General features: G+C 38.0%; 1 protein-coding gene across 1 annotated transcript; it reads right to left on the reverse strand.

The window, feature by feature from the left end:
• Positions 1-1,056: 1,056 nt before the first annotated feature.
• ENAM (enamelin) lies at positions 1,057-12,340 on the reverse strand. Its single transcript, XM_063296686.1, is given in 9 exon segments — positions 1,057-3,690; positions 4,006-4,047; positions 6,094-6,142; positions 6,469-6,470; positions 6,795-6,836; positions 8,539-8,850; positions 11,555-11,596; positions 12,131-12,175; positions 12,287-12,340. Coding segments are annotated over 9 exon segments (3,222 nt in total).
• Between the last annotated feature and the right edge of the window lie 12,495 nt (positions 12,341-24,835).

Below are 24,835 nucleotides of genomic sequence, written 5' to 3' on the forward strand. Positions count from 1 at the left end.
CGATCGACAGCTCAGCGGTTTAACCCGCAGCGCCACCGCGTCCCTTCCTTGGAAGATGGTTAGCAGTGCTCTTTTAAAGTCACCTTAAATTCTGCTGGTTTTGAACACGAAACTTCTAAAAATACTGACAATTTAATTGCTGTCTTCTGCTAAAAAGCATCACAGGGACATGAAAGAGAAATAATAATTGCTGTCCATAATAAATGCATTTTAATGTCAAAGAGCTTCAGAAAAGGAGTGAAAAGTGCATTTATTTCAACCTAGTCATTTGGGTCCAGCAAAGAAGAGCACAAAATGTTATTCATGTGCTGCTTTTGATGAAAGCATTTTTCTTTCTCTGCAAACTGAGACCAGAAGGATATGGAAAGCCTTGGTACTTGCATACACATAACATTTTGCTTATACGTAATATTAGCAGATATGTTCACCTGTACAGTTTCTGCATACATACATGTACATACAACATTAGCTGTTAATCAAATGATTATGTTTGGACTTAAGGTGAGATACAGACATAGTCCTGCAGACACATTTATTTAGTTTTCCTTTCATGATTATTGTAAAGGAAGAAGAGATGCCACAGAAAACATGCACAGTGATAGCAGGAAGAGCAAGACAAAAAAATGTTATGGGTAGACTTTATGAGAAGAGAGGAAAAGAAAAAGAAGCAACCAGAATAATATTTTAAAAAACAAAATAAAATCATGTAGAAAATTATCTCTTCAGGTTTGACTGGATAAACTACTCTGTTATCACCTATTCCAATCCAATTAATTTAAGACTGGGTTAAGTTTGGCTTAAGGTTGGTTTAAGATTGGCTTAATTTGTTGAGCTGCAATTCCCATCATCCCAGCCATTATTGCTTTTGCACATGCAGCCCAAATAAATCAGGAGAGTCCCAGGTTAGAGAAAAATGATCTATAGATTTCCTCTGATAAACTTCAAATCTCTTTTGGAACAGCACACATGTGTGGATTATATTTAGCTACATCTGCACTCTAACCATTTTAGGAGCACTCTGCTTTTCCAGGTTTTGAAAAGGAGGTTCTTAATGTATTACTTATTTTGGAGTAGTAAACTATCTGTTATCCTTTCATTTGGTTGTCCCACCAATACTTCTGGGGAACTTAATTTTAATTGATCTTCTCCTATATCATGGGATGGAACTGTGCTAGAGATTGGCTGGGGTTCAGGAAGCATGATGATTGGTTTTCCAGTATGCACTGAATTTTCTTCATAAAAGACATCAGAAAGTTGATCCACTAATGGGATTCCAGTGCTGGATATATGCTGCTCCAACCAACTTCCGAAGCATGGTGTCCTCTTGAACCCATGTGTTCCATGGAATTCCTTCCTATCAATTTCACTAACAACAGCGTCATTTCTTATCCCTTGTGGTTGTGGGAACCTTAAAGTTGCCCTTTCAAACTGTCTCTTGGGCTGATTCACCCCCATGATATGGGCAAGAACAGTATGTCCATCCCCTCTGATGCTATTTCTAGAGCAAAGTATACTCTTGGAAGGAAATAATCCAGTTTCAGAGGTAGTATCATGATCACTTACTTGGCCTAACTGAGATTTGGAGCATGGAGGACCCTTCTCTAGATCTGCTATTTCTTTCCCAAAGCCACCTGGATTTTCTCTGTGATTAGGAAAACTTTCTCCAGACTTCAAAGAATTGTTCCAATGATTATGGAACATGCCCGCTAGGTATGGGGGATGCCTGGCATACAAGGCATGGCTGCCTTCTGGATTGGTTGGACTTCCTTTTTGTTCCCGCAAAGCCAGCCTGAATTGAGGTGCAGTTCTCAGAGGTGCCAGTATATTTTCATTTGCCCCTGGGGACTCACCTGTACAGCAAAAATAGTTGACAGTAGGTTGGGAGGTGATGGTTTCATGTTCTCTTGGGTAATCATCTGGATGTCCTCCTGTGTTAGGATAATTTCTCCTTCCAGGAGCATTATCACTTGAAATGGGTATACCCATATGTATGGCTCTCCATGTATCATCTGTATGTGTTGGGTTTCTTCTGAAGTTTGTGGAGTAAGTATTAAAGTAGGATGAAGTTTCTTTGGGAGCAGCTGGGTCAACCATTTCGGGGGGCCATGTGTCTCTTTCATCATGAAGTGATCTTCCTTGGAAAAGTTTACTACTTTGTGGTGAAGAGTATGGCCCTTGGTGTGGCAGATTTCTCTCTCTGTGTCCAAACGTATTGCTTATATGATATGGAACATTTTCATAATGTTCTGGACCACGAACTGGAGAATGTTCTGGGATCCATCTGTTAATTTCCTCATATGGCAAATTATCTCCTTCATTGGTTGGATGTTCTGTAGAATATTTTGGATTTATATGATGCTCACTTGGATTATAGGGAGGATTTTGGTATTGTCTATCAAGATTAGCCAAATGTTTTTCATGGGGCCATATATTTTGCCTGGAATATAGTCCATGCTCCTGCTGAATGCTTCCATGGTAGGTGCTCCTGTGTGCTGGATTTGAAGGCAAAACAGGGGAATAAAATGGCCTTTCCCTTTGCCCTAGAGGCTCTGTTGTGGGCAAGTTCCCTTTGTCCTCCCATGCTCTGGGATAAAAAGGAGTTTGTTGGCTGTAAGAATTCTTATCAGCATAAGTAGAATGTCCCCGCTGATGAAAAGAATTATACGAGGAGTACACTGAATTATATTTTGGAGGAGGTTCTTTAACTATGTCTAAATTTTTCTGGTTGCACATTTGGTTTTGTAAAGATGGAATTTGTCCTCTCTGATGATCTGGATAAATAAAGGACTGTTTCTTCCAGTCATTCTTATGGGTTTCTGTTTCAAATGGAGTTCCCTTTGAATCCAAAAATATTTCTTGATGGGAAAGTCCATTTGCCTGTTGCATTGTAGAAGGCTGATATATATCAGTGTTTTCTTCTACTTTGTACAGAGAATGGCTTTCTGATGGAGAACTAGGTTGTTTACTATCTCTGTATGCTAGATTGCTATTCCACTGAGGTCCTGAACCAGAGCTAGGATTAGCTCTCCAGCCTGATGGATTATTTCCAGGATAATGGAATTCCTCTTGCTGCCCATATGAGTTTGGCCTATTGTTTGCTGTTGCATGATTACTGTTAAGTCTCTGAAGATTATCTCTGTGAATTGAATTGTCTCCATAAACCCATGGCTCTGTTGGGTTTTCAGCTTGTATTGATGGATTTCCTCTAGAAACTAAAGTATTCTGTCTTGTATTACCCATATCTGGGTTGGGTTTATAAATATATGAACTATGTCCTCTGGATTGTTGACTAACTGAAAATACGTTGTGAAAAACATTGGCATTTGTAGACTTAGGCTTATAATTTGATTGATTAATTCCATTCTGTGCTGCTTCATTTTGTGCTGACATAAGATCAGTAGGAGAAGGTGTTGGGATCCCATTTCCACTAGCAAATTTATCTGGAAGACCTAGAAAATTAGCCTCATTATTTGTTGTGCTGAGTCCTGAAAGAGTAGCATTCCCTCCATGGCTGGCTGGAATGGTTGAATTTGTGTCTGAAACTGTTGAATTCGTTGTAGGATCTGCTGCTGGATTCTCTTTAGGGGGGTCTTTTTCTTTGGGTTTCTCAAAGTCTTGTTCAAACATCTCTTCAGAATAATAAGGAGGTCTGTTTCCTAACCCATGGTAGCCATATCCAAAATATGGAGTCTAAAAATGCAAATAAGAGAATGAAACTGTATAAAATGATCATCATCTTAATCAGATGTTTCTGATTGTCCTAAAAAGCCAATGATTCTAAAGAGATCTTGACTCCAGGATGTAATTATTAAAGAAAATATGATTCAATGTGCAGCGAACTTAAACATTAGAGCTAGCAAACATTAAACTTGGTGATGTGTGCAGCTGTGGTGTAATCAAGGTCTCTCTGAAGATTATGGTAGCTCTTCCCATTGGTAACTATGCCCCAATTTCTCCTTACCTGTAGCTCAGATATAGGTTAGTGCATTTATTTGTTATACTTACCCCTTCTTCATTGCTGATAGGTGGCTGTCCAAATGGCATATGCTAAGGAAATTAAAAAATAAGTCAGGAAGGATTGGGGAAATTCAAGGCAGAAGCCTTAAATAGCTATGGAATGCTAACCTAATGTTTATGAGGCAAGTATGTCTATTAATCAAGATTCCAGTCAGTCATTCATGCTCTTTTCCCTGATATTCCTGATCATCTTATTCTCCCTTTTAATTGTTTTTTTTTAAATTATATACATGTATCTTCAACCCTCTCCTGTCTGTCTATATTTTGTACCCACTGGGCATACTAAATCAACATCGGATTTTCAGGCAGGGGAATTATTTCATAGGGGTTACATTGGTGTGCATGTGTGTGCTTCCCAAAACTGGTCTAGATTCCCTGGAGATAATTCTTCCTTCTTTTGAGTGGGTGGGACTATTTGAGCTACATAAGAACTTGTCCTAGAAGATAGTTGTGATAGCTATTAATCTGTATGCTTTGGAGAAAATATTATAGAGTGAAGTGCCTTTTTTTCAGGATTTCAGACAGTACATTCTCCTCCCATCTCTGAGTTTTCTGATCCCTCAGTAAAATATAGGAGTATATTTATTTGTCCATGCTTGGTCCTCACTAATCTTTTTTTCAGTTTTGTTATCCTTAGAACTTTGGTCTTGTATATATATATTTTTTTTCCTGGACTTCTGAATGCTTTGGGGTTCCCTTGGGACTATGGCTGGCACCATTCAGACCATACTATCAGCACTTGGGGAATTGAGGGCATTATTAGGATATGTTGGCAAGATCTTTACTAGTAATTCATAGTGCCTTCTAGAGTCATCATTATATGATAAACAGTAAGGATGACAGGTTTATATCCCTTTGATGGCTGGATGGTTCATGTTAGAAGACACTATAAACCAAAGGTGGGAAAACAGCAATGATCTAATAAAATATATTTTATCATGTTTATTCATTTGCTGAAGTATTTAGTTGAATTTTTTTTATTCAGTTGCATCACACAACTTTAAGTACCAAGCCATTTCCCTTTATTTCACTGAATTGCTTGACATTTTAACATGGAAAATTTAACTAAGTAAATTAAGATTTCTACTGTTTTTTTTAGGTTTCTCATTTATTTTTCACTTGTTCATTTTTACTTGCACATCAGGATGAGATATGAATAAAAAGAAAACAAATTAAAACCATCAACATCTTAATAGCAGAATACAAAATTCAGCAGCAAAATTGTTTTTCACCCTTTCCTTTGATTTTCATAATGAATAAGGTGGACCGCTTTAAAGTTTCAGCACTTATTTAGTGTAGATCAGCAGAATTATGTGGTGTAAGTTTTAGTGGAGTTTAGCAGTTCATTTAAGAAATTTTCTACATTATGTTCTTCATATGCGATTTATTCTCTAAAAATCGAGCATTGAGAACCATAGCAAGACTGCAAGGCACTCCTGGCTCATCTGATTGGTTTTATAAGAGAGATGTGATTGACTCTTTCTAATAGTAGTGATATACAAGGAAGCTATTTATGTCATCTAGGAGATCATATTGATCAGCTTGTCAGTGAAATATTATAAAGGGCCTTCCACAGCTCTACATATTTTATCAGAGAATGCCTGCATGTATTCTGTGGACTGTCCACTCCTGTTGGCTTTATTGATTTTGGCTTTATATGATTTTGGCTTTATTATTTTGGGAGTAAATAAAGGCCATTTTAACTGAAAGTGAGCTAAAAGTGGTGATCAACCTTTGCTACTCTGGCTGGAGCAGCACTGACATCATGGGTGAGGCAATACTGTTATTGCAGGTGGGGCAACAGGAAAAAGTAACAATTAAACTTTTAAAAACTCCCAAGGTCATTCCTACCATAACTGCTAAAATAATTTGACCTCAAATTATTAATTACCTCTTAATTTCAGCAGGAAACCAAGCCACTGCATTTTAGTGGCATGATGAAAAGGGGATTGTGAGGCCTGCAAGCTGAGAAATCAGGGCCCACATGCAACCTGTGGGGTTCCCCCACTGAGCTAGAAAGAGTTGGTTTGACCCTTTACCATGAGAAACAATAAGTCTCAAAACAGAATATCTTACTCCCTGTCAGGGGCCAAACTGTTGTGGTTGGAAGTGTCCTGGGCCAAAACTCCAGAGTAAAAAAGAAAAATGATCAGATGGCTTTGATGTTTCACTGATACCTTGCCTTAATCCCAGGAGTCAAGGCACACACATAGTTTAGCTCCTCCTTTTTATATTCACAGCAATTCTGTGAGGCTGGTGTGATTGAGAAATAGTGACTACCTGAAGATCACCCAGTGAGCTTCATGGCTAAAGGGGAATATGAACCAGTGATTCTCCAGTGTTAGTTCATAACACTGTTCATGTTTCCCCAGCTTCAACACCTTCCAAATATATGGTCTTCAACTCCCAGAATATTCTCCCGGATGAGTATTCCAGACTTGAAGTCCATACATCTGGAGGCTTCAGGTTGGTGAAGGCCACAGTAAAGATTAGTGTTTAGTAAGAACTATGCTGGAGAATGTGTTTTTTGCTGGAGAATGCATGAGCATGTCATAATAGATAATATTTGCAGAACAGGCTTTGTCTCCTGAGTTTGAATGGAGGAAGCGTTTCTCCACTAAGGTGGTAGGTACCAGCCATGGATTTTTTTTTCACCATCTCTGTCTCTACACCTGTCTCTCTGAGGCACTTTTTAATAGACCAAAATCAATCAACTATAATTGAACTACTGTATAATCAACCAACATCAGATTTCTACGTTAGGAATATTGGTTCACCTGTAGAAAATGCCACGGCTGTTGTGGATATGGAGGAAAGGCCTGGAAAAGAAAAAGAACAGGTTGTTTTGTATTTACAACATAAAAATCACTGCACTATCACCATGTGATGACTGCAGCACAGTAATCTTTTGAGGCAGCCTTCACTGAAATAAGTACAAAATGTTTCTGTTCTGGTAGCTTAGCTCTAAATAATACGGCTAGTGGGGAAAAAATTACTTCTCTGAATAGATGCGCCAAGCCTATACAAAATTTGTTTCTAAGCAGTAAGTGCCATTTAATCTGATGGGATTTTGCTCCTGAAAAGACACCAAAGGATTGCACTGTGAATGACTTATGACATGATGACTTGCAACTGAACACATGAATGGTACCTTAACAAAACACTTTTAGGTTATAACCTGAAAATTCAAATGGAGCTAGATTCTAGGTAACTGTGATATGTATTAAGTGAACTTGTCTGTGCAAACTTCCCCTCAATGCATGTTGTTTTATTTCTGTGCAACCACTGCATGTAAATATTCTAATGGAGTCTCACAGAAAACTAACAATTAAATAACACAGTAAAGATTTAGACAATAAATAATGCCAGTGTACCCCAAGGATTAAAATAAGTTCTCAGAGTGGTAGCTGTATTAGTCCAACACAATGCCTTCGATAGAGCAGCTTGGTGGTGGTGGTGTTGTAAACGTAACTGAAGTGTGTTTGATCTTTGATCCTAAATAAATGTCATGTGTCAGGTGCAACTAAGCCAACCAAGAGATTTGTTGCATCTTACAAACCAATTAATTTATTTGGGCATAAGCTTTTGTGGACTCCAGTCCACTTTAATAGATATACATAGTATTATCTTGAGTGTGAAAGGTGAAAGGTCCCCTGCACAAGCACTGAGTCATGTCTGACCCTTTGGGGGGATGCCACTTTTGTGACGTTTTCTTGGCAGACTATAGCGGGGTGGTTTGCCATTGCCTTCCCCAGTCGTCACCTTCCCCAGCAAGCTGGGTGCTCATTTTACCAACCTCGGAAGGATGAAAGGCTGAGTGGACCTGAGCCGGCTACCTGAGAATCCAGCTTCTGTTGGGATCGAAGTCAGGTTGTGGGGAGAGTTTCGGTTGCAATACTGCCACCTACCACTCTGCACCACACGAGGTACATATTATCTTGAGTAAATATTATAATTTGGGAAACATCTGAGACAAGTTCTTATCACACTATGGGGAAGGGTACATACTGCACAAAAATAATATGTTAATCATGTTTTGATCAATGTCATCTGGGTTTGTATATTGCAGTAAGACATAAACTTAGCTGACAAATCATGGCTGCTAATTTCACAAAGTAAACTAAGCCCAAACCAAATAACCTGCTGCAGTTTTGTGCAGATTGTGAACCAAGTGAATCAACTAATGAATAGAGAAAAGCATTTTCACCTCCCCTCATCTCTCTCTCTCACCCTCTCTCTCTCTCTCTCTCTGGGTCTTCAGATCCTCTGCCCCAACCAGGAAGGTTTATACCTTAAGCAGAACAATTCTTGATTTTATCTGAGGCCTTCAGGATTCTACAATTAAATATAAATTGTCCATATTTTCTTAACGATGGCTCCTATGTTCTTGAAATTTGTATGAGAAGCATCAAACAAACAGTCTTCTACAATCCCTTTCACTGGCAGATTACTTAAGAAATGTAATTGATCGAGGGAGAGATTACCCTTGAGTACATGGATTTCTCAAAGCTACTCATTTACCTGGGGCTGTTGCTGTTTTCCCTCCTTAGGATGCTGAATTGGCACTTGTGGGTGAATCTGAGATGGGTTGGTTTTTTGTGGCTGTTTTGGTTGTGGCTGCTGATATCTCGGTTGCTGTGGTGGTAACTGTGGCCTTTGGTTGGGCTGCTTAATTCCTGGAGTTTGTTGAGGCTTCTGCTGGGGAAGCATGGCTGCCTGATGTGCAGGTGATGCTGGCTGTGGCCAGGGGAAAAATCTCTGTAGAGGCAATATAGGCCACTGGGAGAACATCTGTGGGTAACTTGAACGATAGCCATAAAAGGAACCTGCAACCTGAAAGAAAAGTTTTCCAAAATGAGTGTAGAGTTTCAGCACATGGAGATTGAACATTTAGTGTAGTGCTTTGTGGCTAGTATGATGGCTAGTATGATATGGACTCTTCCACTGTAGTTGATTGCCACTTTTTGCAACACTAAGACATTCTAGATGCAGTGATATATTTTTGCATGGCAGAAATGTACTATAGACCTAGGGCACCTCTACATGGCAGTTTTGATCCACTTTGGAATTGTTTCTCAACTTCGACACTTTCATGATGTTGACTGGCTTTTGGGACCTCCCCTGAGTTTAAGTATCCTCTTATTTCAGATCGTGTCTTCTCCATTTCACTGCTGCAGCAACATGTAAACATGGTTGAAACTATTGAGCAAAGTGCCTGGTTACAAAAATGTCAACATATGATGCTGTCACCATCACAACTTGCAGGGGCTGTTAAATGCAGCAGAGGAAAGATGGCTTGGTGGCTTTACACTTCTCTCATAGTAACACTTCAGATTTTTTGGCACATAGCAGTTTGATTTGTTTTCTTTATGGGTGAAGTGGTGATAAGGGGATCGCTGTAGCTATAGGAGCCATGCCAATTTAGGGGACAGAGTGCTAGCTAAATACCATTTTTGTTTTCTTCTGTTGTTTAGTTGGAGGGAGCATTGATGGGCTCATAGTAATCTCAGCCAGTTCTCCACATTCCAAGGTCAACATAACTGAATATGATCAGAGGACAGCTTTAAAGTGCTTTTAGGGACAGAAATAGTGGTGATCTGTAAATGTGCTCTTTAACAATAAATATCCAAGAATTTAGATAGTATCACTGGATTAGTTCTCCTATGCTAAGGTTTCATGGAGTAGATAACACAAATTGAGGATATTTGAATTGTATCTTAAAAACCCTTTCTAAAAATAATTTAAGAAAATGATGATGCCATCATCATTGTTTTATTATTTATATTATTTAATCCAATTTCTAAGCCACTCAATACCTTGAAGACCCTAGGTTGCTAACAAATAAAAGAAAAAAAACATAAAAAAGAGAACATGGCTGACCAATTTCATGGAAATTACACCACTGATTAATATTTCTATTGCATTAAATTTGCACTAGATATTGCAACATTTAGGCAGTTGTACTCTGGAGACAATATTATAAAAGCAATACACTACCTGGAAGAAATCTAACATTTTCCCAGGTTGAAGACATTGACAACTCACATTGCAAAATGTGAGTTCTTCTGTTTAGAAGGGAAGCACATTTCTGAAAGAGGCAGGTTGTGTGGAAACCCACATAATGTAGTATGAAATTTCTCTGCTCATTAAGAACTCCAAGTTGGTTCCTCCTGAAAGTGTTAGCATTCAAAGATACAAGAACATCTGCAAGATCTTAACATGAATTACCCCACGATTGGAAGGGTGAATGTGCTTGTTGTACTGAATCTACTTTTAACGAACAGATGTTTTATATGGTTATAAGACCAGGTACTTCCCAAGAAGCCTTTTAACTTCGTAGTGTCATTGGCTATCATCCAAAGGCACTGGGCTACCATCCAATAATCCAGAGCAGGAGAAGAATTTTGACTGAAGTCTACACATTTGGGTGGTTTATGCTGGGTATACACTGATAAACAAATGTTATCAGGTTACATCCAGAACTGGTTTTAGGCCATTGGGAACAGGTAATGTCTTAGTGGTCAGATGTATATTTTATTACTATCCAGCAAGTGCATGCTGGATATTGATGCAGTGACATCACTGGAGAATATTCAGCCTGCAGTTTTTTTCTAGAGGTTGGGTCTTATGTTTTGGTTACTTTTTTAGAGTTTCATCCTCACATTCTGCTTCCCATGGCCCAAAGATGCCTTTCTAACCATGTTTAAGGGATGTATCCTCCCAATGTACAAAATTCACTGTTTCACTTGCAGAGACTAGCTGATTTTAGCTTAAGTTGAAAACCTAATCAGGGTCATATTTGGTTAGTAGGTCTGTGCAATGCATTAGATGTAAGTCAGAAAACTTACTTTGGAACATCTTTTTTAATAAGACACAGAAGGTGGTGTGTTAGTTGCTTCTGCCCTTTCTGATGTATCTTCTGAATCAAATCCAAAGCATTGCACAGCCCTTTTGATTAGTACTTGGATGGGAGACCAGGAAATACCAAGGTTCTAGGTAGACAGGAAGGTTGATATGGAAGGCAATGGCAAATCACTTTCATGTTATTGCATAGAAAACTACATGGGCATGCCCACAATGTCATCAGGAATTGAGGTTGGCTAAAAGGAGGCTTTACGTTACCACTGGTAGAATGCAATGTCAGATCATATCTCTATGACTATCAAGGTTCAAAAAAGCTGTTTTGTAATCTGGCCTTTGTTATATTACTTTTAAAGCTGAAATATTATTTTCAACTGTTTTTGTCTGTCTATGTTCCTTGCCTCAAAGGTAAAGAACTGGCATATCCTTGTATAGAATAAACAAATAAAGTTAAAAGTAAAGAAACCTTGGTAAGACCAGTATCATCCCTCTCCTAAGTTCATACTGAGTGAAGTAGAAACTTCTTAGCAGTGATAGATTTCTCCCCAATTCTTACAGTAACTTTTGAAAAGTAATAGATTTACATTTAAAATTCAAGAGAAAGATGCATTTACATTTACTGTACATTTAATGGTGTGTAATAGCACTATTCTTCCAAGAAGGAAAAAAGACTTACCTGTGGTGAATGCATATAGCCATATGGACTAAATTGCATCATCTGTAAGCAGATACATTTATTATAGTGTGTTTTCTGAGTAAATAAGAAATTCATTCATTAGACTGAACTAGTGATTGAGGTGTTAGACTAGGAACCCAGAGGTAACCCCAATTCTGCCAGGTATTTCCTTTATAAAGGAAAATGGTACTTTCAAAATATGTCCTTGACATAGTTTTAAATGAGGTATTTAAGATGGTGAGGATGTTTTTAAGCTGAGCTAGATTATTCATACATCTAAGTGGGTTTTGTTTTCCTTGAATGCCACCAGCTCTCCAGAATTTTATCTGTGCCAGATATTGACCCTTGGATCCTCTGAGGGCAAAGCATGTCCTTCCCCTTTGTCCCCCAACATTGTCCTTCCTCTCTGAGTTTGCATACTTTATAATCTTCAAAGTAGACAGTGACTGACCATCCACAAATGGATTGAATGAAGGGAGAGAAGTTAACCCCTGGGATTAGAGATCATTTTTGCTTGAATGAATAAATCTAGGGCTTCCTTTTCAGGAAAGAAAATAAAATGGAAAACGTACTTACTTCTTCACTTTCGCTTCCATATCCTGCCCTGCGTGGCTTGCGCAGCTAAAAGGAGAGAGAGAGAAAGAGAGAGAGAGAGAGATGTGGGGCTGAATTATCACAAGCAGGGAATTAAAAAATGAAGCTCAATAAAGTGCCTGGTTCTGAAACACTCACCGGACCAGCATAAGATATGCCTGCAAGGCATAGATATAGGAGGATTAACTTCATCCTTCACTTTTTCCACTAAATACAGATAAAGACAACAAACAGCCCGTTACACCCTTATTTTAGCACAGTGGTTTGAGAGATTAAATCAGTATATTGAGGAAAGAGTATCTTCACAAATTCCTCATGTCATCATGGCAGATGTCAATGTGCTTGAAATGATTACTGAAGAAAATTTTAATTTTTCTCACCGGCACAAAGGGAAGGGAAGGGAAGGGAAGGGAAGCTTTGCAATGTTTTGGACAGCAGGTGGGGAAGCAAGGGGAGCATGCATTAACCAGACAGGGCAGAAACCAAAAAAGTGGAGGATGTAAAGGTTAAATGGAGCATGAGTGTCTAGGGCTGAGGATAGTTCATTGACTTAACAGGCCACTATTTTATCAACCACAAGACTACATGATTTAAAAAAAAATCAACTGCTATGATGAATATGTGAATTCAATATCATATGTTCATTATGTATGGGGTTACGAAGTCTCCCACCTGCCACCCCCACCAGGTTTGGTTTTTCTGTCATGAATGGACAGAAAAAGGCACTTCCAGGGTGATATCATGGATTTCTCATCCTATTTTCCACAGTGTCTAGCCAGGTGCTGACTGTCCCCCAGCAATGGGTACTTAGAGATATTACAATATAAACTCCAGGAAGATTAGCTTTTTCTAATATTAAGGAAGAAAATTCCTTTCATCTGGAAAACAAGCATGGTGGTATAGACCAATGGTCAGCTCACAAACCAAGAATGGATGGGCAGGTAGCAGGCAAATGGCATGGCCAAGGACCAGGGGACGCACAACTTAAATGGATGTGGCAGCCTATCAGCAGCCTCCTTACTGGTGGCCAGTGCCATTCAATGGCTGCCACACTCCTTGGCCTGCATACCTGCCAGCTGCACCCATGGAGGTGGAGGAAAACTGAGATCTGGCCCCTTAGAGAAAAAGTTTGCCATCCCCTGGTATAGACTGTGTCAGTCTATTCCAGTTTGGTACAATCCAGTTGAGTTGAAGTTCAGGAGATCTGGTAGTTACCAGGCTTGGGGACTATGTCTAATGAATGGATTTTGGATGGAGGGATGGAGGGATGGAGGGATGTATATCCCAAGGTGGAGCAACCAACCAGAATGCCTCAAATGTTATATACACTCTTCATTAAGCAAGGGAATGGGGAAGAAAGAAGCCAGATAGGCCAAGTGTTGTAGCCACTAGCTGTGAAATCTGCAATTTGGAATGACTAGAGTGAAAAGATATGGGCATACCTGGTAGTGATTCTGTTTTGCAAGAGTTTCCACCTTTACCAAGGGACTACCATGTTATATCAGGCAGGAAGGCATCTCTCTAGGGCTAGGTGGCACCTGCAAGAAACTATTGTATTTTCAATTGGGATATTCAAGGCAACAGAGCTTTATTGATTTTATTGATTGATTCATTATTTCAATTTATATAGCCATCCATCTCAAATACATGACTCTGGGCAGCTCACAGGAATTAAAACTATATAAAAACCAATTACAAAACACACATACACACATACACACATACACACATTTAGAAACAATATAGAAACAATATAACAAAAACTATATAACCACACTGAGGTATAGCAAAGGTATACCAACAAAAACAATCAACGTAGCCACTGTACAGGGTCTACCACACACCCGGGTCCCCAAGCTCAGTGTAGATATTATGCATTTCTACAGTAGAATTTGAAACAATGGCTTACCCAGAAATGTCCCAACAAGTGGAACAAATTAATTCTGTTTGACTTTCAGGTCACTTGCCCCAGAAGGTCTCAGCACCACACACTCTCTCTCTGCATTATTATTATTATTATTATTATTATTATTATTATTATTATTATTATTATTATTTTGAGTTTATCTGGAAAGGCTAACTAGCCTCTTTTAGAACAAATATTTCATCCTGATATTTCAGTTAAAGATCTCCAGTTTGTAAGTTTTGAAATAATTTGTTTATTCATGATTTCTGGAATCAAATTAAGAACCCACAGGTGGGTTCAGGAAGGGATTCTTCTGATGACACAGGTCTGAAAATGCATTCTGCTGGTACATCATCACAGCAATGTGATTGCACTGATTTAATTCCATTGATTTTTATAGATGCTGCTTCCAGATAAATGTATTTCAAATGTAATGTCATTCAAATATAATGCCATTCAAATATAATTTAAAGCTATATATTTTTAAAATAAATGTATTCTCAGAATTGGCTCAAGAGAACACAGTGACTGTGTTAGTTTTGTTCAAATATGAAATGTGTCAACAGCCATAGCACTCTATAGAGATGACCACTGTTAAACCCATAGATTCTGCAGATGACTTTACATCTAAGTATCTAGGAAAAAATATTGTTTTTTTCCTGCAGCTTTCAATACTAGCAAAAAGGGTTTGATATTATTGAAAGTCACAAAGAAAAATTCCATATGTATTTTTTTCAAGATAATATGTGAGAACATAATCAATGCTTTATCCTGCCTTCTTATTGCTATCTTCTACTGTCTAAAAATTACAAACTTTAAATTTTAAAAATTAGCACTAGATTGCTAATCTCAAAACAAATAGGAAAATCTCAGCAAGTATATCCAAAATCAGTCCTATTTAGAATAAATAGAACTAAATCCTAGTCTTCGTGCAATGTTTATCGTACAGAATTGACATTAGGACAATCTAGGAATACGTAGTAGGAATTGGCAAGAAACATCAGATGACCAATCATTTCTGTTCTATAACAACAAAAGAAACAAGAATCCTGTATGGCCACCACCATAATTTCTAACATTTGTGTGTAACAAATTTGCTAGGACCTGCAATGTAGAGTTTATTTGCTATGCTTAAGCTTCACTTGCACACATCACTGGTTTACCAATTACTTCCTTGAAGTTGATAAACATTTAATGTGTAATCATACTGAAGTTAAGCACATTTCACTCCTTTTCATTGTGAAAAAATGCCTATGCTTATTTTCCTATGAATCTTAAAAGATCCAATTCTGGTTGGATTATGCTTTCTATTTTTAACTGGAACGCAAAATCTGTTTTGTCATGCGATGGTTGCAAATAAATATATTTGCAAGATAGAAGAATCATTTACTGTATATTCTTGCTGCTTTTGGGGGGTTAAGATTAATATTCATGCCCATCAGAAGAGTAAATGTTTAAGTTAAAAAATGACTATAGAATAATAATGATATAATATAATAATATAATAATATAATTACCTCTTAAATGTGGGGAAATACTCTTGGGATCCTCAGAGGAGTTGAGGAAAAAAATACAGATAAGACTGAAAATCCAAAGAATTGGCTCTCCATTCTAAAGCCATTGGCAGGACAGGATTTAAGTGTTGTTTTAGAAGCTTGGAACCAATCAAGGATTATGAGACATTTGACGTCATTCTGAACTTCAGCCTCCCAGCTGATACAGTACATATAAGATTTTGGATATGTTATTATAAGAGCTGAGAAAGCTCAACATCTCTTATTATGTTTAATGACAAGTTGGGAGGGGGAGCTTACACTGCAATCCTTCCTATGCACATCTACTTAAATGTCACTCTCATTCAGCCAGATGTTTTTACCTTTTTTTAAAAAAATGGTGTTATAAGCATCAAATGAGGATTCACTGATTGTACTGGAGAAACAGACTTTGAGAACTGTTTATATATTCAAACAGCCCCTACAATGTTGATGGAAAAACCAGTTCAATAAGACAAAGTAAATTTATAACAGCCTTCCTCAACCTGATACCTTCCAAGTGTTTGGACTACAAGTCCAGACAATTCCATCCTGGTCTGGGAATTGTAAGAGTTCCAGTTCCAACATATCTGAAAGCCACCAGAGTGGGGAACAGAATGAATGAATGAATGAATGAATGAATGAATCAATCAATCAATCAATCAATCAATCAATCAATCAATCAATCAATCAATCAGTGAATGAATAGCACACACTATATGCCAGGTACATACAAAATTAATCATGTGCAATGTAATAACATATGATAGTCCTCAGTATGAATGATTAAAATAGTGAAATTTGAACAATATATGCAATATCTGGCTATCCTACACATACATTCTGTCATATTTCAGTGTCCTGTTTAATTTGGAAGTATGGAAGTCAACTACCTTTGCTAGCCCTACAAGAGAGAAGACAAGATTCAGTGGTTGATATCTGTGGATATCTATACTTAAAAGCAATAAATCATATCTTTTCATGAGGTAGAATAGCTTAAGGAAACTTGGGTATTCAGACTTCATAGCTTAGAAGTGTGAAATGGAAGAGTCTTCATGACACAGATCAACAAGGTAGAAGTATTCTGCTCAGACCTATTTTCCCATACTTTTCCAAGGAAAATGTATGCAGGTAATTATGGGTGATTCTCCCAAACAGAGAGGAGCTGTTTATCAGTGATTAGTGTTTACAGTAGGTATGTGTATCTAAAAGCTTAAACTGAAAGGAATAAATCTGTCTACCAGGACAGAATCCCAGGAAGACAATTTTCTTCTCCATATATTGCAGAAGAGATCTCATGATATTAATGATGCCTTTCCACATCTGAAAATCATCACATGCTTGTCAGTTTGCTGAATTTTGCTGCAAAGCTTTTTAATAAAAAAATAATAAAAAATTCCTTTGCTGAATTTTGTTTCTGCATGCCACAACAAAAAAATTGGGTTAGAATCAGTACTCAGTACTCTTCAGCAAGTTCTGCAGTCCTAAAGAAGCCCATCTCTGGACTGAAAGTCACATTATCATATAACTTAAAAGAGAATTTTTGTAAAATGAGGTACCGTTGGTATATGACTACAGAGAAAATGGTCTAGAATGTATACAGGTACTTCAGATTTATGTTGGAAATGTGGACAACATGAAGGGTCATTTTATCATGCCTGATGGACTTGTAAAAAAGCCAGAAATCTTTGGGTTCAAATACACACAATGATACAAAGAACTTTAAAGATCAACATTCAACTGAAACCAGAATTTTTTTGGTTAGAATTAATGGACAGTCAATTAGAAAAGAGCCATGGAAGATTTTTTATATATGATACTGCTGTGAGACTACTATATGCACAAAAATGGAAAGACTCTGAAAAACCCACAATGGAGGAATGGTTAGTGAAGATGACAGAACTAGCAGAGATGGCAAAATTAACTTGTTTGATTAGGGGAAGATCAACAACTATATTTATTAGTGACTGGAAACCCCTAATGGACTTTTTGCCGATAAAAGAGAAAAATGAACTTGCAATTTATGGGTTTGAAGATTACAAAAGGGTGGCATATGGAAAGAAGGAAACTATGGTGTAACCTTAGAGAGAGAGGGTAAAATATAAATGTATCTATAACCACTGCCAAAAATATCAGAAACCGCTTCTTCTTTATAATCTTTTTTTCCTCTTTTCTATTTCTATTTCCTTTTCTATTGCTTTTGTTTTTTCTTTTTCTATTTTCTTTCTTTTTCCTTATTCTTTTTATTTTCTCTTATGGCTTTATTTTGTTAAAAATTTAGAGGAGGACAAGGAGAAGGAGGAGCCACCCATCTCTCCATCTCTGCCTGGGCACTTTTTCTCTGATGTTCCCCATGCTTTGGCAGTTTAATTAAAAGGGGAAAAAACCCTCATGTATTTATTTGCACCAAGGTCATATGTTAATAGTAGAGATCTCAATAGTACAGCTCCACTCTAGTAGGGGGAAAAAAATAAGTAGACAGAAGCTGCCAATTTCTTTATTATTATTTCATGTGTGTATGTTTTTGTTTGTTTTTATTTAGGTATTATGTTTCTTGAATTGTTATATTGTTTTAATTGTTACTATATTTGTAAGCTGCCCAGAATCACGTTTTGTGAGATGAGTGGCTATATGAATTTGCCAAATAAATAATTAAATAAATATCTGTGGGTTTTTGTTTTTAAAATTTATACACCACTTTTCAAAACCAGGTTTTCCCAGGACAGCATCCAACATTTAGAACAATACCTAAAGCATTAGGTAATCATACACAATAATTAAAACACAGGAGGAAAACACAGTGAAGCAATAAAAGCAGCAGCCAGGGTATTTTGAAAGTTTCTGATATTATCATACCAAGTGATTAAAATGCCTAGAGAATATATTTTATTTGCTAGACCTAGTTGCCATAGGCTCTAGCAAGTTACCTAATGATGGGCCAAACCCATTATAACTATGCTTCAGTTTTCAAAACAACTTACAGCCACCAGATAAATGAGAGACAAATAGGGAAAAGAGCTGGACAATTCACTTTTGCTTGTGGAAAAGGGACCATCACAAGTAGTATAGCTAGTCCTATCTGCCCCCAAGAGCTTTCAGCTGCAACATGATTCCCATTTATTTGGAGAACATTCTGCTGAGTCTTGGAGAAGAGGAGCTACAGAAGAATGTCTTCTGCTCCAAAATACCTTCTTGTGTGGGCATGTATCTTGCAATAGTCAAGTTTTCCCACCATGTCATAGATCTTGGTATGAATAGGAAAAATGAATATTCTTCCCGCAAAGACAGCCTGCCTACAGTTTCTTCCGCCATATCCCACATTCTTCATTATCACTTAATCTGTCTTATTTGTATTCAAGGAAAATATGGAAGCATCCAAGTCCAACAGAACAATCTCCATTCACAGGAGGGAAAGGTGAGTTCAGTTCAAATATTTCAGTCAGCTGAAGAAGAAACTACTTCTAATAAACTGGTAGGCAGTCTTCTTTTTAAAAAAGAAATAATTTTGATTCATATACTTAAAAACAAAATAAAACAAAACAAAACCACAGATGCCAAACATCTTCTTCAAAGAGGAATAATGAGAAGACAGGACACCCTGGAGAAGATGATGATGCTAGGGAAAGTGCAAAAGGAAGAAGGGCCGACCAAGGGCAAGATGGATAGATGATATTCTAGAGGAGATGGACTCATCCTTGGGGGAGCTGGGGGTGGCGACAACCAACAGGAAGCTCTGGTGTGGGCTGGTCCATGAAGTCACGAAGAGTCGGAAGCGAGTGAACGAATAAACAAAAAAAGTAGGAAGTAGTAACAGCATTTTCCGCAAAATACTAATGTGGCAGACCCACCAGAAACAATTTAAATAATACATCAACCATTAACTGCTAACTATGATCAAATATTAACTGTCAGGTATTGGATATGAACTAAGCTACCACTTGGAGTCAAAGACAGGCACCGACAAAACAATGGCACAATGTCAAGAGAATATCCATCACCATTGAAACAGCAAAGCATGTTATCAAGGAGAGCACATCTCTTTCAATTCAACCACAAGGGATTCCTAAAATCAGCTGGTTGGACATGCTGCCCCATCAGTTGCCCCCTGTGCACCCGGAGCTCTTGTGCTGATCTTACAGAAGAAAGCCATACGTGATAATTGCAGAGTCTGCCATAGATAGATATTATAATACTAGTATATCATTTTGCTCTGCCTACATGTGTAAAACCAAACTAAAGGAAACATCCTTACATAAACAACAAATCCTCTAGCCTTGAAGCTCTTTATGTAGACTGCATCTTCTAGAAACAACTCCCTTCAGCTTGTTAAGCCTAGGTATAAAATTATCCATCTAAAAGCAAAGCAAAATAGAAAGGTGCTGAACTGTAACAAAAGATGAAAAGCAAATACAGAAATCATCAGCAGAATGAGTATAAACATCATATTTCATGATTATTCCTTTAGGCTCTAGGGGTTTGGCACTGCTTTTCCACTGTCTGAATTCAATTCACATTTTCTTTGTTTCTGTTCTTGCAACATGTATTTACTACCAAACATCAGAAAGTTAAGTATCATTGCACATTTTGGGGCAAGGTTCTGGTCTGGACATTTACTATCATGTGATGTCTGGCATTTAATGGAAGGGTCAGTGTTTGGGGGGAAAACACAATTCACAGCAAATTTTGATTGCAGGGGTTGTTTTCTTGTGGAGAGGCAGAAAAGATCAAGGAAATTGATGTGCAGATTCCCAGATGTCTAGTTCAGTAGTTTCAAATTGCATTCCAGAGAAATCTTGAGTCAGGTGGGGTCTTTCAGTGTGAAGAGCACTCAGCACTCGTGATGGTCAAGCTTCCTTATTGTCTTGATGTCCCTCTAAAATAGGAAGACTTGGGGGGAATATGGAGAGGCCATGGTCTAGTGACCTTTCCCAATCTGTTACTGTACTGTTTGGGATTATAATCCACAGAATTCTTGGGTAGAATTTCTAGTGCTTCCGCTGGTTGGGAGCTCTGGGAGTTGTGGTCAGTGGTTCTAACATGTTTGGAGAATACCTGGTTTGAGAAGTCATGAGCAGGGAAACAAGACCCAACAAGCTTTGCTAGAACTGTATGTTTCTTGTTTGCTGCCTGAGCCAAAGGCTTCTTTGCAGTCTACTATCAATCAATCAATTAAAGTTTATTGATTAGCCCTTAGGCCATATCAAAATAGCAGTATACTAAGATTCACAGCCACCCAGAGTTATTGAGATTCAGGCAGCATACAAGTTTAATAAATTATTATTATTAGTAGTATTATCCAGTAGCACACATTCAAGGATTTCGAACAAAACAGAGATCAATGTAGAAATGCACTGTTTGGGCTAGTCATGACAGTTACCGAAAACAGTACAGGTACATGTCAAAGAAGACAATGACAAGGCACTTCTGCACTGCTGCCAAGAAAGCAGTATTTCTATGCCTATGTTGCTATCAGGAGGCAGGGGTATCTTTATTTTGAACATTAAGATGTGGGTTCTTTCCATAACGTTTCCATATAACTTGATCTGCTCTTATGGGATCAGATAAACAGACATTGGCAACCTGAAGGCTTCCAGAACTTTTGGATTACAATCCCCATAGGTCCCAACCAACGTGGCCAAGGTCAATGTGTAAGGGAATTAGAGTCCAAAACATCTAGAGGGTACCAGGTTGCTTACCCATGTATTATGGCTTGCATCCACTGTGTGTTAATGCCTACATGCAAAAGAGTAAATGTAGTACAGAACCACAGTTACACAGGGGTTCAGACCTCCTGGAAACTTTCCATACTCATAACCGTGCTTGCTATTATTCTACATTGCAGCATAGATTGCAGGCATTCCTTGTGGTCTCCCTCCTAAGGTTTCTGGAATGTTGAAACAGCCAAAGATACTGCAACAGGTGGCTTTCCCAAGGACTTAATCTTTAGTTGAAAGCTGGATCGATGGCTACTTTAGTGGACAAATACAGCATTCGTCCAGTTACAGATTCTAATTATGCACTGATAACTGAGGTTCAGGTATCTCAGTGAGGTACCAAAACAGTTCAGGTAGTTGGTAGTGGTATTATAATACTTCACTGTTAGATGACCCTCAGTTTGTCAGTCAATCAATATATATATAGAGAGAGGGGTATATTTTTTTCAAATTATAGAGAACTAACAGATGTGAAGATAGGGATGAATTTATTTGTGGCAAGGCAAGAGCTTGTCCATTTGTGAGGAAAAAATAGGGACTCACACTATAGAAAAGGAAGCAGAAATTTTGAACACACAAGCTAGGAATCATACTCTGGAAGGTTTTAACACTTTTAAATCAATTAAATTAGAGCTTGATCAGTTATGTACTTTGAAAACGAATTCTTCATTAAAGATACCTTAGGAACAGAGAGGAAAAAAAGGTTTCTTGTTCATAGCAATTGAAATAAATAGGATAGCAACTACAATAAGAAATTATTTGGGGATAATTCATAGTGATTAGACAAAAGCTCTCTTTCTGGAGCTTTAAAATCTTTATATTCCAGTGTTATGTGTGGGTGGGTGTGTGCACGCACACACACACACACACACACACATTTAGCATCCGGTTATTCTTAGAGTGTTCTTACCTCAGTAAAAAGGGCATGCTCTTTCACTAAAATATACCAAAATAGTGTAATCTTTAGTGTCAGGCAGAGAAATGGAAATGGAAAAAACCAGATTTTTGTTCCTATCCATCCTTATTTAATCTGCTGAAAGAGAATTTGTCTTAGAAATTCTGTCAAAGAAGAGTTTTGGAGACATTCTAATGGGTATGGTGTGGTGTTCTTGCATCAACTTAATACTGAGAGGTACCAGGGGATTGTACAAAAGGTGAATGTCCATTACATAGTCACCTTTCCAATGGCCCATAGTACCCTTTGTTAGATGCCAGCAGAAGACACCATGAGGGAAATCTTCATGATTTGGTTTAGTTTTTGTTATTTTTCAGTAGGAGTACTACTGAAGGGAAGTCTATCCTTAAGAAAGCATTTGAGAATCGCTCCTTCCCTTAGGAAATTCCAAGAAATCAACAAGCTAATTTCTCTGCCCATAGATTAGGTGGAAAATTGGAAGGCCATCTTCTCTGGCCACCCTGCTCTACTAACTGCCACTTCAAGTGGCAGCTTAGCTGCAAATACTGGGAGTGCTTCTTGAAAGAGGGCATTCCTAGGAATGATGTGACAGAATGATCATTCTTCTATTCTACCTGACTCTTAATTATAGATTTAATTCTAAAACATGCCAGGATATGCTGGGTTGAAAATTTTGATCCCAGCAGTGACATAATATACAGTACTAGCATTCACTGCCCAGAGTCATTGCTATAAGATGAACAGCCATATAAACTGCCCAAATAAATAAATTCCCCAACTTGAGTACCCTCCAGAAGTACAGTACAATCTTCACTGTAGCTCCTCTACAGCCAAGAAAACAAACGGATGGATCATTGAACAAATCAATCCAGAATTCTCACTCAAGGCACAAGTGACCAGGCTCAAATTATCCTACTCCGGACATATTATGTGAAGACCCAGCTCTCTGGAAAGGCTCTAATGCTGGGAAAAGTGGAAGGAAAGAGAAGAAGAGGATGACCAGCAGCAAGGTGGATGGGCTCAGTTACAGTGGCAATGAGTGCACCATTGGGAGACCTGAAAGACCACCTTAGGCACAGATTGTCATGGAGAAAATCTATCTATGTGGTTGCTAGGAGTCAAAAATGATTTGATGGCACATCATCCATCCATCCATCCATCCATTCATCAAGTTTCTCTAGCTAATATGGCTATTGCTGAGAATGCAGGCAATTGTAATCAACATATGTGGGGGGCAGTAAGTCTGCAAAGGGCTGTAATATGGTATCTAACAATACGTTCACTCAATATATACAGGGTCATTACTATTCCTGGCTTGGTGTCTTAAGCAGCCATGAACTGGGATACTTAAATCCACAACAGTGCATATTTGTGTAGGGTCCAAAGTATTAGTATATAACTGAAGAGTAGAGATTCCAAGATATTGAGTTTTGAGCCAATATACCTGTTTCCACTGCCCTTCTTAATCTTTTTAACATCTTTACAGTATTCAAGAAAAAGTGGGGTGAACCTATTGGCTATTATTATGGATGTCTCCATATTTTTTATTGGCTTCACTGAGCACCACAAAGCAAGTTGCCCACTCTGGTTGCATTGCTATTTGAAAGTACATGAAAATATAGAAAGAAAATGGTGACTGTTGCAACCCAGTGTTTTCAGATTCTGGTGAAAAACATTTTCCCTATGTTCCCCAGGGATTCTTTATCCCCATTAGGCATGTAGAAGAGAAGGGTTTTTTCTCTTTCCATGTTTTGCAATATGCAGAAAAGAAAAGGGGTCTTCCACATCAGACTGGTTATTTAGCTGTATTTCTTCAAGTCCTGCAAAATAGTTATGAGAAAAGTTCACTTCTGGAATTATGAGTGAATAGCTAATAAGGAAATTGGTTTCATGTGAGCTACAATACACTGATAGATTTCTCACATATTTGTACTGATGTGTGGAACTCCTTTAATAATGGATGCTCAAGTCCTTCTGCTTTTCCATATTGATCATCCACCCTTGTCCTCTGAGATCGACTGGTCAGAAAACAAGTCTTAACTTCTTTGTTCTCATCACATCCTAACAATTCCACTTATCCTTCTGAAATGACTAGAGAGACTGGTGTAACTTTGGTGGAGAACAAAGGACTTGGAAGTAATGGCATTTACACATATGTTCTGGAATCATTTGGAATTGACTTCTAAAGCCAACCTCTCATTTTGACTTTCTGTATGATGCATTTCTTCACCTTTCCTGCAAATATATGGTGTATGTCAAGTGACTGGATAACAAAATCTAAGGACAACACTCAGATTGTTGATGTGAGAGGAGGTGGATGGGAAAGGCTTTCGTGAAGGTCACATTTTGATAAGAGATAAGAGATTAGATAAGAGATGTAGAGCTTTTGTTCAAATGTGTACATTTACTATTAGGAAAAATGTGCAAATGCTGCATATACATTCTTCCTAAGTTTGAAATCTCCCTCTACCTGAACTCAATGCCTGTTGATAAAGAAATATTTTTATTTGGCACCAATATAGAAATGGTTGCCATCTAAAGAAGGATCCTTTTCCACAACCACAGTGGCTCCCACACAGAAAGTATTTGATAACTGGAAACAGGGCCACGACTGGGGGG

This window comes from Candoia aspera, chromosome 2, assembly GCF_035149785.1.
Source record: "Candoia aspera isolate rCanAsp1 chromosome 2, rCanAsp1.hap2, whole genome shotgun sequence".
Classification (NCBI taxonomy): domain Eukaryota; kingdom Metazoa; phylum Chordata; class Lepidosauria; order Squamata; family Boidae; genus Candoia; species Candoia aspera.